Source organism: Onychostoma macrolepis, chromosome 12 (genome assembly GCF_012432095.1).
Source record: "Onychostoma macrolepis isolate SWU-2019 chromosome 12, ASM1243209v1, whole genome shotgun sequence".
Lineage (NCBI taxonomy): Eukaryota > Metazoa > Chordata > Actinopteri > Cypriniformes > Cyprinidae > Onychostoma > Onychostoma macrolepis.
In genome coordinates, this window is record NC_081166.1 from 2,325,097 (window position 1) to 2,342,927 (window position 17,831).

At 36.3% G+C, this 17,831-nt stretch overlaps 2 protein-coding genes across 2 annotated transcripts in view; both read left to right on the forward strand.

Annotated features, from left to right (window-relative positions):
• Nucleotides 1-595: 595 nt before the first annotated feature.
• Nucleotides 596-17,831, forward strand: part of LOC131550904 (alpha-tectorin-like) — a 54,353-nt gene continuing 37,117 nt past the window's right edge. Inside the window, 4 exon segments of the mRNA XM_058793418.1 lie at nt 596-661; nt 745-771; nt 2,683-3,102; nt 3,796-4,185. Of these exon segments, the coding sequence (XP_058649401.1) occupies nt 613-661; nt 745-771; nt 2,683-3,102; nt 3,796-4,185 (886 nt within the window). The 5' untranslated portion in view covers nt 596-612.
• On the forward strand, nt 4,992-17,549 carry LOC131550867 (uncharacterized). Its single transcript, XM_058793333.1, is given in 20 exon segments — nt 4,992-5,515; nt 5,595-5,681; nt 6,054-6,434; nt 6,516-6,584; nt 8,283-8,702; nt 9,392-9,781; nt 9,872-9,943; nt 10,153-10,545; nt 10,707-10,763; nt 10,766-11,107; nt 11,187-11,273; nt 11,646-12,026; nt 12,108-12,176; nt 12,637-12,762; nt 12,856-13,040; nt 14,218-14,375; nt 15,726-15,971; nt 16,249-16,411; nt 16,623-16,725; nt 16,846-17,549. Coding segments are annotated over 20 exon segments (4,332 nt in total). The 5' UTR covers nt 4,992-5,016; the 3' UTR covers nt 16,950-17,549.

Below are 17,831 nucleotides of genomic sequence, written 5' to 3' on the forward strand. Positions count from 1 at the left end.
CATTGTGCATTAAAATTAATCTCAATTAAACTGCAGTTGGGTTATTTTGATTATGGTTAAAAAATAACTAAAAAATATAGCTAACGAACACAATAAAACACAATAAGGTCACACTTTATATTAGGTGGCCTTAACTAATATGTACTTACATCAAAAAATAAGTACAATGTACTTATTGTGTTCATACTGTATTGCAAAACACTATTGCTGCTATTGAGGTGGGATACGGGTAAGGTTATAGGGACAGGTTTGGTGGTATGGGTAGGTTAAGGTGTAAGGGATGGATCAACAGTGTAATTATAAATGTAATTACAGAAATTAATTACAGGTGTAATTAAATATAGGTATTTTTAAAAATATAAGTACAATGTAAAAACATGTATGTACACAATAAGTGCATTGTACCAAATGATTAATTCAAATGTAAGTACATAGTAGTTAAGGCCACCTAGTATAAAGTGGGACCCACAATAAAAACATAGTTATCTGTTTTTGCAAATAAACTCTTCATATATATATATATATATATATATATATATATATATATATAATTTCATGTGTATATATTTTCCATATGTGTGTGTGCAGGTGCAGGAGGAGCCGTTCGTCACAATGAGGTTTCTGATCTCTCTGTGTGTGTCGCTACTGCTGCTGATTAATGGTGAGTGTTTTACAATCTGTATTTAAAATGACAAAATCATTTGCCAATATTAAATCCTAATCTTTATCTTGTTTATTTAACAGGTGAAATAACCAGTGGACAAACATCAGGTATGATCATTCTTTCACTTCATCTAATCTTTCCATCCTTTGCTTTCCATTCCAAATGTAGAAATGAAGGATGTGTAGGAACAATTCTTATATTGACTTCAGACTCCAGAAGAAACTGGGTTGAAATTCTGTATTTCTAAATTCTATTTATTCGATAACTGTTTTATTTCCTATTTGGGTTTATGTATATGCTTTATTTTTTAAGGCAAGACACTGCAGGTGAATAGGGTAAAAAAAAAAAAAAAAAAGGTTATCGCCTTACTTACCCAGTTGATTGATTACATTAATAATTGCAAAAATTTTTTTGCATTACAAGTTTTCAAAAAGCTTAGGTTTAGATATGCAAATGAGTCATTATTTAATGAAATATGTGCTAATTTGCATAAATGTGTAGTACAAAAATCTATACACTGGATGATGTCAGTTTCAAAATTCTTGTTTAATTTTTTTTTAAATATTAGAGTCTAATATTTTTACAGAGGGAATTTTGGGTATCTCATTTTTGTCACTCCATAATTCAGAAAATGCTTAGAACGGACAGAAAACACTACATTTTCAAAATTTTGGGGGGATTAAAATGTTGCATATAATCAAGCAAATTATATATGAACAAATCCCTCTGTAAAAACCTTCAGGATATAGACAGGAATAAACATGTAAAGTTTGGTGTGTTTAAGTGCTACTGAAGTGGAGATTTATAGCTCAGTGTAGGAGAAAAAACTCATTTTGAGAAAACGGCCTTTAAAAATATGTATTGTAATTGAAATCTATTGACACAAATAGATAAAGTGCTAAGAAACACTTAACAGTGTCTTTTGGATGTTTTCTTTCCACTAGTCTGAAAAAACACTTTATGAAAAACCAAAAAACCCAAAATCTCAAACAGTGTTTTTGCCTGCAGTGTCTCCCCTTAAGATTAACTTTAGATTTTTATTTTGTTTTGTTTTTTCTAGGCATTGTTAGATGCCATGTTTCCTGTCATAACTATGCAAAGACTTGATTTCAAAAACAGTATCATAGCTACTAAACTATTTCTTGTTATGGTTTTAAATCTGTATTTAACCTCAGAATAATCTCCAATTAAAAAGAGGTGCTAAAGTCTGATTTTGTGGTGGCTGTGCTTTAAAATTAAATTATTAATCTTAAAGGATTTTGAAAGTCCGACAGTAATCAGTGTTAAGTTCTAGGGTGAGGTTAACCCTGCCTGATTTACCTGTTTGAAAATGATTGAAAACATTAGAAATTTAGAAAAGTAATCAAAAAGTAATCAAATGTAATCAGTTACATTAACATTAAGTAATTGAAATAGTTACACTTAGGGTAACTTGTAATCTGTAACCTATTACATTTCCAAAGTAACCTTTCCAACACTGTTTTTTACTTTATCATTTTAAGATTTAAGTAGATGCTTTTATTCAAAGCTGCTTTAGTACTTTTAGAAATGAAATATTTCTTGTACAAACAGAAACAAGCACTGCTGAATTAATCCTAAAACAGATACTAATATTATACTAATGTACTGTTTCAGTCCCGTGTAGCATTAACTAGAAAGATACTAAAGATGTTTAAGGAAATGCATACCTTCTTTGTCCAAGTGTGAAATTACATGCCGTACATGTTTTAGAGGTTTACTCAGAAGTTTATATCATGCCAATAATATTCATACAAATAACTGAGCCCTTCGAACCTGTGTCCATATCATTCAAATCAGAGGAAACAGATATAAATACAGTTCCTAGAAAACACTGTGGTAACTCTTACTTTATTAGTGAGAAAGCTGTATAAAGCATACATTGTTAGTCAGTCTCATCCATCTTCAGTCTACCATCCAACTTTCTTCTCTTTCAGACAGTTGTTAGATAATGTACTGTAATGTACTTTTGTTGTTGTTTTTTTCTAAACCATATACAGCACTATACAGCACAGAAACTACAACGTCCAACTCTGATCCATGCTATGACTATACCACTCTTGATGAATACTGGAGAGACATACGGCAAAGCTCATATCAGTACAATGGCCATGATGACACCCTTGTTGAATGGAGAGGCTGGTATCGTCTGTATCTGAATGGAGAAAGTGCCCAGATGTCTGAGTGGTGTGTGAGTTATATGGGATGTGGTGGTGAAACTGGACTGTATCTCAACGGCTCTCATCCAACACTTGAAGATGGAGTGGTGACCCGTGATGTCTTGGGAACTTACATATGGTCTAATGAGTGTGGCAACTACAGATCCAACTCAATCCAAGTCAAAGCCTGTCCAGGAGATTATTATGTCTATAAACTTGTCAAGCCAGATGTGTCAATCTACAGCCCTTCATATTGTGCAGGTGCAATTTTAACTTCTTTTCTATGGGATTTTTTGTGAGGATTTATTTTTATTTTTATTATTTTTATGTCAGTATTCAGAGTAAATGCTCTTTTTATTAGACAATATAGCATACATTCTAATGAACTGAGTAATGAAATTATGTTTTAACCAGTTGGACTTAGTGGTGTGCATTCTATTAACCATTCTGTAAATCTTCACATACCCACCCATATAGAACTCACCAAATGCTCATTTTATTTTTAACTCAGTTCCTCAGATCTCACAACTTTAAACCAACCATTTAACATTTAATATGCATACTATATATGAGCATGTTGTAATATTGTCACACAGGACTTATTTGAAGTCCAAATTAGCCAGAAAATGCTTGATGATAATTTTTTAGTTGATAAGATGGTTTAATGAAATTATGCTTGGTCTTTGACTGATGTATGTGTGTATGCATATACAGTATATGTATGTATTCATTCATTCACTCATTCACTCACTCACTCATTCCCCTTATTTTCAAGTCCTGTGAACGTGCAAACCCCTACGTGCCCCATTTTGGCTCTGACTGCACTCTACTAGTTAGAATATAATTGCTCAAAATCGTGAAATTACCCATCACTGTAATTTAGGATGTAATACTCTAAACTGTCTTCCATGTACATACAGTATTTTGACTGTACTTTTGCAAACTCTTTGTCAGTTGCTTTCAGCAACATCAGCAGTGATCCCTGCTACAACTATGAGTCTCTGGATCGTCCCTGGAGAGCCAACAATGAAAGTGGAGACTGGATTTGTGATGAATCTTTCTCCTGGAATGGCTGGTACCGGCTTTTCTACAATGGAATGAACATCCAGATGTCAGAGACCTGTATTAGTTCATACAGCTGTAACACAGAATATAATCTGTGGCTCAATGGTCCTCACCCTCAGATAGAGGATGGAGTGGTGACCAGAGAGGTCTGTGGAGGGTCTTATTGGAGTGGCTGCTGTAATTACAAATCAAAACCCATCAGAGTGAAAGTGTGTCCAGGCAATTACTATGTCTATGAACTTGTGAAACCACAAATCTGGTGTTCAGGATACTGCACAGGTACCATACTTTTTTCCCACAAGTATTTTAAAAATTTTAAAATTATTTCACTATGGTCTAATTTGTTTTATTTTATTTTTTTTACATAAGATGTCAGCACTATTTCACAGGTGGTTTCCACTGTGAGTCCAGAAATAATCACTGGATCCAGCATCACCTTGAGTAAGTTGTACACAGTATATAAATATAGTAGTAGTAGCAGTTATAGCAATTGGCTGTTTTTCTCTCCCAGTGATTATAAGCTTTAAAATCACACCTTTTATGCATTAACTTGTAACATCACTATTTCCTGTCATGCACAGTACAAATGTTTGTGGCATCTCATAATTATTATTACGTTCCTTGTTTGATCTCATCATCTCACACTAACACAGATTATGACCCGTGCAATAACTACAACATACTGGACAACCACTGGAGAAGCACACTCAATTACTGGTATTGGTATGGCTATATAAATGATCATGATGACACTCGTGTTGAATGGGATGGCTGGTATCGACTCTTCATTAATGAGTCGAATGCTCAGATGCCTGAGGGATGTGCGTCTTACATGTCATGTGGAGGTTTTAGTTCACTGTGGCTTGGTGGCTCTCATCCTCGGCTAGAAGATGGTGTTGTTACTCGTGAAATTTATGGCTCTCGCTATCATCAGTGCAGTCGGTACAGATCCGAACCAATCCAAGTCAAAGCTTGTCCTGGAGATTATTATGTCTACAAATTTATCAGACCAACAGTTTCAATCCCAGCTCCTGTATACTGTGCAGGTACATTTATTGATTTTTTTATACTTGATATGCTTATCATGGATTGTATTGTAGAGACTTTTGAATGACAACTGCCTATGCAGACCTATTAAATATGATCTTACACTTGCCCACATTTAACCTTCAGTATATAATAAACTCTTTTTACTGTTTCATAATAGTACCTTTCACAACCCTAAGTGTTGATCCCTGCTACACCTACACCAGTCTGGATGAGTCTTGGAGAGCCACTGACAACTATTACTATAATAATAATTCCTACTATGGCATGTGTGATTATAATGTGGAGTGGAATGGCTGGTACAGGCTGTTCTACAATGGTGAAAATGCCCAGATGCCAGAATCATGTGTTAATTATGGCATGTGTGGCACTTATCACCCACTGTCGCTCAACGGTCCTCACCCACAGCCAGAAGATGGAGTGGTCACCCGTCAGGTCTGTACTTCCATATGGAGTGACTGCTGTGATTACACATCCCACCCTATACGAGTCAAATCCTGTCCTGGAAATTACTACGTTTATGAGTTTGTCAAGCCTTTTTTTTGCGGAGCATACTGTGCAGGTGAGCATTTAGTCGCATTTTGTCTTTTTTGGATTTTGTTTGAAAATGTTGTTGACATAAAGAATGTTCTTAATACCAGAAGCCACGAGTCACAACACATCAGTGTCTGCAACAACAGAGACAATTTCATCCATCGAATCCATTACTCCACCAATCACAACCACTGGTAAAGTATTGTTTTGACATTTTAACTCTCACAAACATTTATTTATTTATTTCATTTGACCCTTTACAAGGGTGTAGAACAATTCACAGTAAAATTAACTTACCTAGAAAAGATAAGTAAAAATCACATTAGACAGAAGTAACACAAAGAAAAGAGACAGGAATTTGATAGATTTTCATACATTTATATAAATTTATAGCACACTTTTTTGCTGACTTAGCTCAAAGAAAACACAAAATGCACTTAAAACACATGTAACTGGGATTTTAAGTAAAGAGTGCTGTATTACAATTCCATACCACAACTACTACAACTACAAATAAGTAACACCACTTAACATAATACATTTGTCTAATGTTTCCATATCAACAGCTCCCCCTGTTGACCCCTGCTACAACTACAATGTCCTGGATGATTCATGGAGATCCACCAACAATCAACATTCCTCTCAACTAATGTGTGATGCTGTGGTCAGCTGGAGAGGCTGGTACCGTCTCTTCATTCAGGATCAGAGCGTTCAGATGCCAGACACATGTGTTGAAGAGTATAGTTGTGGCACTAATGCTCCACTCTGGCTGAACGGAGGACATCCAACAGTTGAGGATGGAGTGGTCACTCGAGATGTCTGCGGTCACTGGGACAATAACTGCTGCCATTTCCAATCCAACCCCATTAAAGTCAAAGCCTGTCCAGGAGATTATTATGTCTATGAGTTTGTGAGTCCAACTGCCTGCCATTTGGCATACTGTGCAGGTAAATATATTTACATGTGCCGTCTGTTTAATGTAATAGATCATTGTTTTCATGTAATATTGTTCCTTTTTTCTTTTTCAGATACAAGGAACATAAACACTACCTCTACTACTGTAATGCCAGAAACAACCACAGAAACTACAACGACTGGTAATACAATGTGTTGTATAAAAATCTCGAGGTTTATTGTTTTAGTGAGCAAATGTTATGTGTTATGACATATGTAAAGAATTTAACACAGATCAGCATGCCAAACACCTCGATTAATGTTATCAGTGGACCTTAAGGGGGCAATTATTATTTAATGAAATATGTGCTAATTTGCATAAATGTGTAGTACAAAAATCTATACACTGGATGATGTCAGTTTCAAAATTCTTGTTTAATTTTTTTTTAAATATTAGAGTCTAATATTTTTACAGAGGGAATTTTGGGTATCTCATTTTTGTCACTCCATAATTCAGAAAATGCTTAGAACGGACAGAAAACACTACATTTTCAAAATTTTGGGGGGATTAAAATGTTGCATATAATCAAGCAAATTATATATGAACAAATCCCTCTGTAAAAACCTTCAGGATATAGACAGGAATAAACATGTAAAGTTTGGTGTGTTTAAGTGCTACTGAAGTGGAGATTTATAGCTCAGTGTAGGAGAAAAAACTCATTTTGAGAAAACGGCCTTTAAAAATATGTATTGTAATTGAAATCTATTGACACAAATAGATAAAGTGCTAAGAAACACTTAACAGTGTCTTTTGGATGTTTTCTTTCCACTAGTCTGAAAAAACACTTTATGAAAAACCAAAACCCAAAATCTCAAACAGTGTTTTTGCCTGCAGTGTCTCCCTTAAGATTAACTTTAGATTTTTATTTTGTTTTGTTTTTCTAGGCATTGTTAGATGCCATGTTTCCTGTCATAACTATGCAAAGACTTGATTTCAAAAACAGTATCATAGCTACTAAACTATTTCTTGTTATGGTTTTAAATCTGTATTTAACCTCAGAATAATCTCCAATTAAAAGAGGTGCTAAAGTCTGATTTTGTGGTGGCTGTGCTTTAAAATTAAATTATTAATCTTAAAGGATTTTGAAAGTCCGACAGTAATCAGTGTTAAGTTCTAGGGTGAGGTTAACCCTGCCTGATTTACCTGTTTGAAAATGATTGAAAACATTAGAAATTTAGAAAAGTAATCAAAAGTAATCAAATGTAATCAGTTACATTAACATTAAGTAATTGAAATAGTTACACTTAGGGTAACTTGTAATCTGTAACCTATTACATTTCCAAAGTAACCTTTCCAACACTGTTTTTTACTTTATCATTTTAAGATTTAAGTAGATGCTTTTATTCAAAGCTGCTTTAGTACTTTTAGAAATGAAATATTTCTTGTACAAACAGAAACAAGCACTGCTGAATTAATCCTAAAACAGATACTAATATTATACTAATGTACTGTTTCAGTCCCGTGTAGCATTAACTAGAAAGATACTAAAGATGTTTAAGGAAATGCATACCTTCTTTGTCCAAGTGTGAAATTACATGCCGTACATGTTTTAGAGGTTTACTCAGAAGTTTATATCATGCCAATAATATTCATACAAATAACTGAGCCCTTCGAACCTGTGTCCATATCATTCAAATCAGAGGAAACAGATATAAATACAGTTCCTAGAAAACACTGTGGTAACTCTTACTTTATTAGTGAGAAAGCTGTATAAAGCATACATTGTTAGTCAGTCTCATCCATCTTCAGTCTACCATCCAACTTTCTTCTCTTTCAGACAGTTGTTAGATAATGTACTGTAATGTACTTTTGTTGTTGTTTTTTTCTAAACCATATACAGCACTATACAGCACAGAAACTACAACGTCCAACTCTGATCCATGCTATGACTATACCACTCTTGATGAATACTGGAGAGACATACGGCAAAGCTCATATCAGTACAATGGCCATGATGACACCCTTGTTGAATGGAGTGGCTGGTATCGTCTGTATCTGAATGGAGAAAGTGCCCAGATGTCTGAGTGGTGTGTGAGTTATATGAGATGTGGTGGTGAAACTGGACTGTATCTCAACGGCTCTCATCCAACACTTGAAGATGGAGTGGTGACCCGTGATGTCTTGGGAACTTACATATGGTCTAATGAGTGTGGCAACTACAGATCCAACTCAATCCAAGTCAAAGCCTGTCCAGGAGATTATTACGTCTATAAACTTGTCAAGCCAGATGTGTCAATCTACAGCCCTTCATATTGTGCAGGTGCAATTTTAACTTCTTTTCTATGGGATTTTTGTGAGGATTTATTTTATTTTATTATTTTTATGTCAGTATTCAGAGTAAATGCTCTTTTATTAGACGATATAGCATACATTCTAATGAACTGAGTAATGAAATTATGTTTTAACCAGTTGGACTTATTGGTGTGCATTCTATTAACCATTCTGTAAATCTTCACATACCCACCCATATAGAACTCACCAAATGCTCATTTTATTTTTAACTCAGTTCCTCAGATCTCACAACTTTAAACCAACCATTTAACATTTAATATGCATACTATATATGAGCATGTTGTAATATTGTCACACAGGACTTATTTGAAGTCCAAATTAGCCAGAAAATGCTTGATTATAATTTTTTAGTTGATAAGATGGTTTAATGAAATTATGCTTGGTCTTTGACTGATGTATGTGTGTATGCATATACAGTATATGTATGTATTCATTCATTCACTCATTCACTCACTCACTCATTCCCCTTATTTTCAAGTCCTGTGAACGTGCAAACCCCTACGTGCCCCATTTTGGCTCTGACTGCACTCTACTAGTTAGAATATAATTGCTCAAAATCGTGAAATTACCCATCACTGTAATTTAGGATGTAATACTCTAAACTGTCTTCCATGTACATACAGTATTTTGACTGTACTTTTGCAAACTCTTTGTCAGTTGCTTTCAGCAACATCAGCAGTGATCCCTGCTACAACTATGAGTCTCTGGATCGTCCCTGGAGAGCCAACAATGAAAGTGGAGACTGGATTTGTGATGAATCTTTCTCCTGGAATGGCTGGTACCGGCTTTTCTACTATGGAATGAACATCCAGATGTCAGAGACCTGTATTAGTTCATACACCTGTAACACAGAATATAATCTGTGGCTCAATGGTCCTCATCCTGAGATAGAGGATGGAGTGGTGGCCAGAGAGGTCTGTATGGGGTCTTATTGGAGCGGCTGCTGTAATTACAAATCAAAACCCATCAGAGTGAAAGTGTGTCCAGGCAATTACTATGTCTATGAACTTGTGAAACCACAAATCTCGTGTTCAGGATACTGCACAGGTACCATACTTTTTTCCCACAAGTATTTTAAAAATTTTAAAATTATTTCACTATGGTCTAATTTGTTTTATTTTATTTTTTTTACATAAGATGTCAGCACTATTTCACAGGTGGTTTCCACTGTGAGTCCAGAAATAATCACTGGATCCAGCATCACCTTGAGTAAGTTGTACACAGTATATAAATATAGTAGTGGTAGTAATAGCAATTAGCTGTTTTTCTCTCCCAGTGATTATAAGCTTTAAAATCACACCTTTTATGCATTAACTTGTAACATCACTATTTCCTGTCATGCACAGTACAAATGTTTGTGGCATCTCATAATTATTATTACGTTCCTTGTTTGATCTCATCATCTCACACTAACACAGATTATGACCCGTGCAATAACTACAACATACTGGACAACCACTGGAGAAGCACACTCAATTACTGGTATTGGTATGGCTATATAAATGATCATGATGACACTCGTGTTGAATGGGATGGCTGGTATCGACTCTTCATTAATGAGTCGAATGCTCAGATGCCTGAGGGATGTGCGTCTTACATGTCATGTGGAGGTTATAGTTCTCTGTGGCTTGGTGGCTCTCATCCTCAGCTAGAAGATGGTGTTGTTACTCGTGAAATTTATGGCTCTCGCTATCATCAGTGCAGTTACTACAGATCCGAACCAATCCAAGTCAAAGCTTGTCCTGGAGATTATTATGTCTACAAATTTACCAGACCAACTCTTTCGATCCCAGCTCCTGTATACTGTGCAGGTACATTTATTGATTTTTTTATACTTGATATGCTTATCATGGATTGTATTGTAGAGACTTTTGAATGACAACTGCCTGTGCAGACCTATTAAATATGATCTTACACTTGCCCACATTTAACCTTCAGTATATAATAAACTCTTTTTACTGTTTCATAATAGTACCTTTCACAACCCTAAGTGTTGATCCCTGCTACACCTACACCAGTCTGGATGAGTCTTGAGAGCCACTGACAACTATTACTATAATAATAATTCCTACTATGGCATGTGTGATTATAATGTGGAGTGGAATGGCTGGTACAGGCTGTTCTACAATGGTGAAAATGCCCAGATGCCAGAATCATGTGTTAATTATGGCATGTGTGGCACTTATCACCCACTGTCGCTCAACGGTCCTCACCCACAGCCAGAAGATGGAGTGGTCACCCGTCAGGTCTGTACTTCCATATGGAGTGACTGCTGTGATTACACATCCCACCCTATACGAGTCAAAGCCTGTCCTGGAAATTACTACGTTTATGAGTTTGTCAAGCCTTTTTTTTGCGGAGCATACTGTGCAGGTGAGCATTTAGTTGCATTTTGTCTTTTTTGGATTTTGTTTGAAAATGTTGTTGACATAAAGAATGTTCTTAATACCAGAAGCCACGAGTCACAACACATCAGTGTCTGCAACAACAGAGACAATTTCATCCATCGAATCCATTACTCCACCAATCACAACCACTGGTAAAGTATTGTTTTGATATTTTAACCCTCACAAACATTTATTTATTTATTTCATTTGACCCTTTACAAGGGTGTAGAACAATTCACAGTAAAATTAACTTACCTAGAAAAGATAAGTAAAAATTACATTAGACAGAAGTAACACAAAGAAAAGAGACAGGAATTTGATAGATTTTCATACATTTATATAAATTTATAGCACACTTTTTTGCTGACTTAGTTCAAAGAAAACACAAAATGCACTTAAAACACATGTAACTGGGATTTTAAGTAAAGAGTGCTGTATTACAATTCCATACCACAACTACTACAACTACAAATAAGTAACACCACTTAACATAATACATTTGTCTAATGTTTCCATATCAACAGCTCCCCCTGTTGACCCCTGCTACAACTACAATGTCCTGGATGATTCATGGAGATCCACCAACAATCAACATTCCTCTCAAATAATGTGTGACGCTTGGTTCAGCTGGAGCGGCTGGTACCGTCTCTTCATTCAGGATCAGAGCGTTCAGATGCCTGACACATGTGTTGAAGAGTATAGTTGTGGCACTCATGCTCCACTCTGGCTGAACGGAGGACATCCAACAGTTGAGGATGGAGTGGTCACTCGAGATGTCTGCGGTCACTGGGACAATAACTGCTGCCATTTCCAATCCAACCCCATTAAAGTCAAAGCCTGTCCAGGAGATTATTATGTCTATGAGTTTGTGAGTCCAACTGCCTGCCATTTGGCATACTGTGCAGGTAAATATATTTACATGTGCCGTCTGTTTAATGTAATAGATCATTGTTTTCATGTAATATTGTTCCTTTTTTCTTTTTCAGATGCAAGGAACATAAACACTACCTCTACTACTGTAATGCCAGAGACAACCACAGAAACTACAACGACTGGTAATACAATGTGTTGTATAAAAATCTCGAGGTTTATTGTTTTAGTGAGCAAATGTTATGTGTTATGACATATGTAAAGAATTTAACACAGATCAGCATGCCAAACACCTCGATTAATGTTATCAGTGGACCTTAAGGGGGAAATTCATTATAAATGCTTAAAAGATTCATTTAATTCACTAGAAAAAATGTAACTTAAATGAATTAACTTGAGACCAAGAGCAATAATCAGTCAATGGTCCTGAATGTTTAGTATAAGGATATATGGTAATGTAACAGCTTGCATCTGCAACACTTAGTTATAATAATATAATATAATAGTTATAATTTCTGATGGTGGGGTAATATGTAAAGCTGGGAATTGGTTGATTATGACAGTGGGTTACTAATCAGCGCTTATGTTTACATTTACATTTTTGCATTAGCAGACACTGTTTTACAAAACAACTTCTCCTCCTAGTTAACAGAAATCCCTGTTCTGAACTCAGCTGCTCTGAGGATGAAAGGTGCGGGATGATAAATGGTGTTTACGGCTGTTTGTGTGAAAATGACCATCACAGAAGACAGCAACGTCATGACTCTTTCGGTTGGTATCATTCCACAACAAAATACAAAAAAATCAGTCATTAGTTACATTGTTTTTTTGTTTTGTTTTTGATTTTGTTTTTGTCTCTCTCAGATTTCTCAGAAACCTGTGAAAGCAGCTCTGGCTCCATGTCTGTGTCTCGCTGTCAGCTCTTTGAGGCTGGTTTTCCAGCAGACGTCTTACACCTCAATGATCCCAGCTGCAAAGGAACGGTCCGGAATGGCAGAGTGGAATTCCATTTTGATAACGATGAACACATCTGTGGTACAATTCTTGTGGTAGGACAAACTATGTATAATCTATTCAAATACACCATCCAAACATTCATAGTGCCTGATTAAACCAGCAGTTGGATTTGGATGAACAATTGGAGAATCTCTCTGAGACTTTGAGTGTAACGTGGCTGACGAGACATGAGATGTGCGGATCCAAATGCAAGCTTTTATTTACAGGCATGGTCATATATACAGGCAGGGTCGAAACAATGGCAAACCGCTATGGCAGGGATAAGACAAAGAGTAATCCTAAGGCAAGCGAAGGTCATCGATGGGCGAACAGTATCCAATAGGGCAAGGCAGAGAGATAATCCAGGTACACAGGCTATAATAAAGGCAAGGGAATAAACAGAGTCCGAACAGTGAGACGGGTAAATACTGGGAACATAGACTAGAAAACAACAAACGTTCCGTAAAGCAGCTAACACTAGGGGAGTGAAAAACGCAGGACAATACAGGAACTGAACAGAAACACGGAATGGCACGGAAAGGGTTAAGCAAGGCAAGGCAAGGCAAGGCAAGGCAAGGCAAGGCAAGGCAAGGCAAGGCAAGGCAAGGCAAGGCAAGGCAAGGCAAGGCAAGGCAAGGCAAGGCAAGGCAAGGCAAGCTAACAAGGTCTCCGTAGAGTAGCTATTGCTAGGAGAGGGATATGTGCATACAATACTCGGCAGAGAGGGAAAGAAAGTCCAGGGTTTAAATAAGGCATGTAATCAGTGTGTGAGTAGGATCAGGTGTGTGTGTGATTAGTGCAATCAGCCGTGTGCAATCAGTGCAATGAATGATGGGAAATGGAGTCCAGTGTGATGGGTGTTGTGAGAGTCAATGTGGTGAGCGAGTGACCTCTGGTGGTGAGTGAACGGAAGTTCATAGACCGGATTCGTGACATTGAGAATATCTAGGGAGGATTGTTTGGGCCCTTCCTTTTGTTATAGATTGATTCTTTGGAGGGCCCGAACAGACCACCCTAAAGACTACTCAAAGTCTCAAAAGGATTCAGTGGAAGGGTTCACAAGACCACACCACAAAAATTACTGGAACTGTCCATTGGAACTGGACTGGAATCTACCATTATTTCACTGGACTTTTTTTGTGTATTTCTAATGTTGTTTTCATAACATTCTTTGAAATACAAATTCAATTTGAGCTAAATTCCAAAAAAAGTTGTATATATTGTCCACAGGCCAACGGCACCCACATCATCTACAGTAACTTTATTCTGGGGACACCGAGGTCAGAAGGTCTCATCAGCAGAGAGAAAATCCTTAAGCTTTCTTTCAGCTGCATTTATCCTCAAACACAAACTTTTTCTATGAATGCGGAAATCAACCCACTGGAGAGGTGAGAGTCAAATACAAATTCTGATTTCAACTGTACTGTTTTATTAAAGGAGTATTTCACCAAAATTTAATTTTTCTCATCATGTTGTTCCAACATGTTCTCACTCCCAACTTGATTAAATATTTCAGTTGTTTGTCTTAATTTAATGGTTTGCATGCATTTGTAAAAATAAAATAAAAATATAAATAATTTTATATAAATGTATACTTTCATTGGAGCACCTAACCCCACCCCTACCCTAAACTTACCCTCTTCTGAACAATATAAAACACGCACCAGGCGATTAAAAGTACAGTCACAGGTATTTATTGCAAAAACTGACCATAAAAAAGCAGTATAAAAGCATTACTAACAAGTCGTGTTGTATTCCAAGTCTTCTGAAGACATATGATATCTTTAAGCGAAGAAGAGAGTAAAACATAAGGTTTTAACCGCTGGAAATGATCCCGCTCCCTTAATGTGCTCACATCTCATTCAAAAAGATACTCCCTTAGCATGACGCAATCAGTCACGAGACACACAAGAGCCAATAACATTTCACAACCAAAGCTGAAGTAAGGCTTCTCGTGAAGGTGTTTTTTGAATTTCTGCACAGACTGCACACAGGATCTGAGCTTTACGGTGGATGGAGACGGCGATCGCGTCTATTCCTCTGACAAATCAATCGTTTTGCCTGGGAAGACTTGGAATATTAATATTTTTTGAGTAAATTATGACTGTAGCTGTATTTGCCTGTTATATCTTGTGTTTTTGGTGTAATGTAAATTAAACTGTTGTGACTGTTTACATCGACAAATCACAACCCAACATATATGCAATAATGGCAGTATTATTAACCAATATATAATTTAATCATGACGATAAAATTCCCAGTTCCTTTCGCATCGGCATACTGATGCCAAGAGTTTTTTAAAGCAATGGAGGACCCTGCACATCGAAAAATGATGCTAAAGGGGTACCTCGTGCATCAAAAAGTGACGCCAAATGGTCCTGAGCAAGCGTCAATGTGACGAGTTGGGAGTGGGAATGTGTTGTTTGTTCAAACTCTCATGGCTTTATTTGTTCTGTGGAATTTTACTGGTCACACTTTTCAATGCAGTTAATCATCATGAGAACTTTCAAGCTTAAAAAGAAAACAAAAGCACCACAAATGCTTTATAAAAATGGTCTATATTACCTATATGAATGAATCATTCTGACAAAAAGATTAGATAAACAAACCTCTACTTCTCTAATAACTTCTGTCACGAAAACGCCAAAGAAAAGAAATGTTAATATTTTTAAACAAAGTATATATATTTTACCCTTAAAACAGTAATTTTAAAACCGATCTGTCCATTATTTCAACAGCATTGTGCACGAGACCCTCCCCTCTGGTGAAGGCAGATATCAGGTTCGGATGACTCCATATGAGGATGATGAGTTTACCCGGCCCTTCACTGGTAGAGTGGATGCAGAGCTCGAGCAGAAGATGAATGTGGAAGTTCGTGTTGAGGGGGTTGACAGCCGTCAGTTTGCCCTGGTGATGGACACGTGTTGGGCTACACCTGTGAATGATCCTGATTACAGTCTCCGCTGGGATCTCATCGTCACAGAGTAAAGCTGTTTGTATTCTAATGCTCAGTCTTAACTGTAACTGTAGCATGTTTAAAAAACAACCTTTGAACATTTGATAGATTAAATAAGTAATAATCCATATAACTTTTAGGGTTTCCTCAGAATTGCATCTTTCAGTATTTCAGAACTTAAGCATAAGATCCCATGTTTTGTGCCTGGAACACAAATGTGTGAAGATTTACAGGATTACTTTTGAATTGAATGAATTTCAAATGAAAGAATTTGATTTGTTGATTATCATAATTGTTATTCTCAGGTGTCCCAATCCAAATGATGACTCAGTGGAGCTGCTGCAGAACGGTGTCTCGACATCCAGCCGTTTCTCCTTCAGGATGTTCATCTTCACTGAAAACTCCACTAAGCTTTACCTGCACTGTGCTGTTCACCTTTGCCTTCTGTCAAGCAATCACTGTTCATTAGTGAGTTGAAAATATGTGAAGGTTTACGAATCTGCCATTAATTAATTTTTAATTTTTTTAATCAAACACTAAATATCAGCAGGGAAATATCACCCTTATTGTGTATGGTGGTGAGGTTTAATGGCCAAAGTTGTTAAACTACTTATTTTGGCTGCTCTCTGCTGGAGACTTTGTGCACTTCTGTTTCATGTTTTCTGTTTTTCTCTTGTAGGACTGTAACTCTGAACACCATCGGAGAGAGCGCAGGTCTCTGGACTTCCATCACAGTGCTTCTATATCCATGGGTCCTCTGATGTTGTCTGAAGGGAACACAGGTGAACATTTCATTTATTTTAATCATTTGTAAATAAAGGTTTATAATGATTTCTTCCATGAATACATTATATATTTTGTTATATGAATACTGTACATTGCATTATTTTCCCTGTTCACAGATAAGTGGGTCCCAGAGCAAGTGAAAGTGTCTGAGGCTTCTTGTCTGTGTGCTTCTCTGATGCTGTTACTTGTTCCTCTGATGAGTGTCCTGACTCTCTTTTAGTATACACACACACACACACACACACACACACATGTCTGGTTTACTATCCTTGCGGGGACTCTCCATAGGCGTAATGCTTTTTCTACTGTACAGACCGTTTATTCTATTGCCCTACACCAACTCTACACCTAAACCTACCCCTTACAGGAAACTTTCTGCATTTTTAGATTTTCAAAATACTTCATTCTGTGTGATTTATTAGCTTGTTTACCCGTGGGGACCTCAATTTAGTGACACGAGTCCCCATGAGTCTGTGTGTATTCAGGTTTAAGTCCCCACCTGAATAGAAAAACAGGTGTACACACACACACACACACACACACACACACACACAAAAGGAGATCTTATTATGGAATTTTAATGAATGTGGTACTGATGCCACGCTGGAGTTTCTTATTGTTACCTTATTTCATGTGGACATTGTCTATTTTCCTATACACATTAAACAATATTGAATCATTTACACAAATTGTTATATAGTACATTCATCTTATTTTACTAAAAAAAAAATTTAAAAAATTCTACAGCAACAAAGGCAATCAGATTCATGTTTATTCAAGTAATGTGAAAAAAAAAAGATTAAAAGTTCCATTCATGATGTATTGTTCCTTTCTGTTCTATAACTTTTAAGAAATGCATATGCTTATGTTACAGTTCAGGAATGTATTTCTATAGCAGACTTTGATCTGGTAAATGTACATGATGGAAAGTAATATGTAAAGTTAGCCATATCTCAGCAAGAGCATGACAGTGGGATTACATGAAGACATCAACTTTACATCCAAGATAATTTAGATTTTTTTTAATAATTTGTTGACTCATTGGCATTATGAAACTAAACTGTATATGATTTCAATGTTTTAAAGTGAAGCAAAGGGTTAA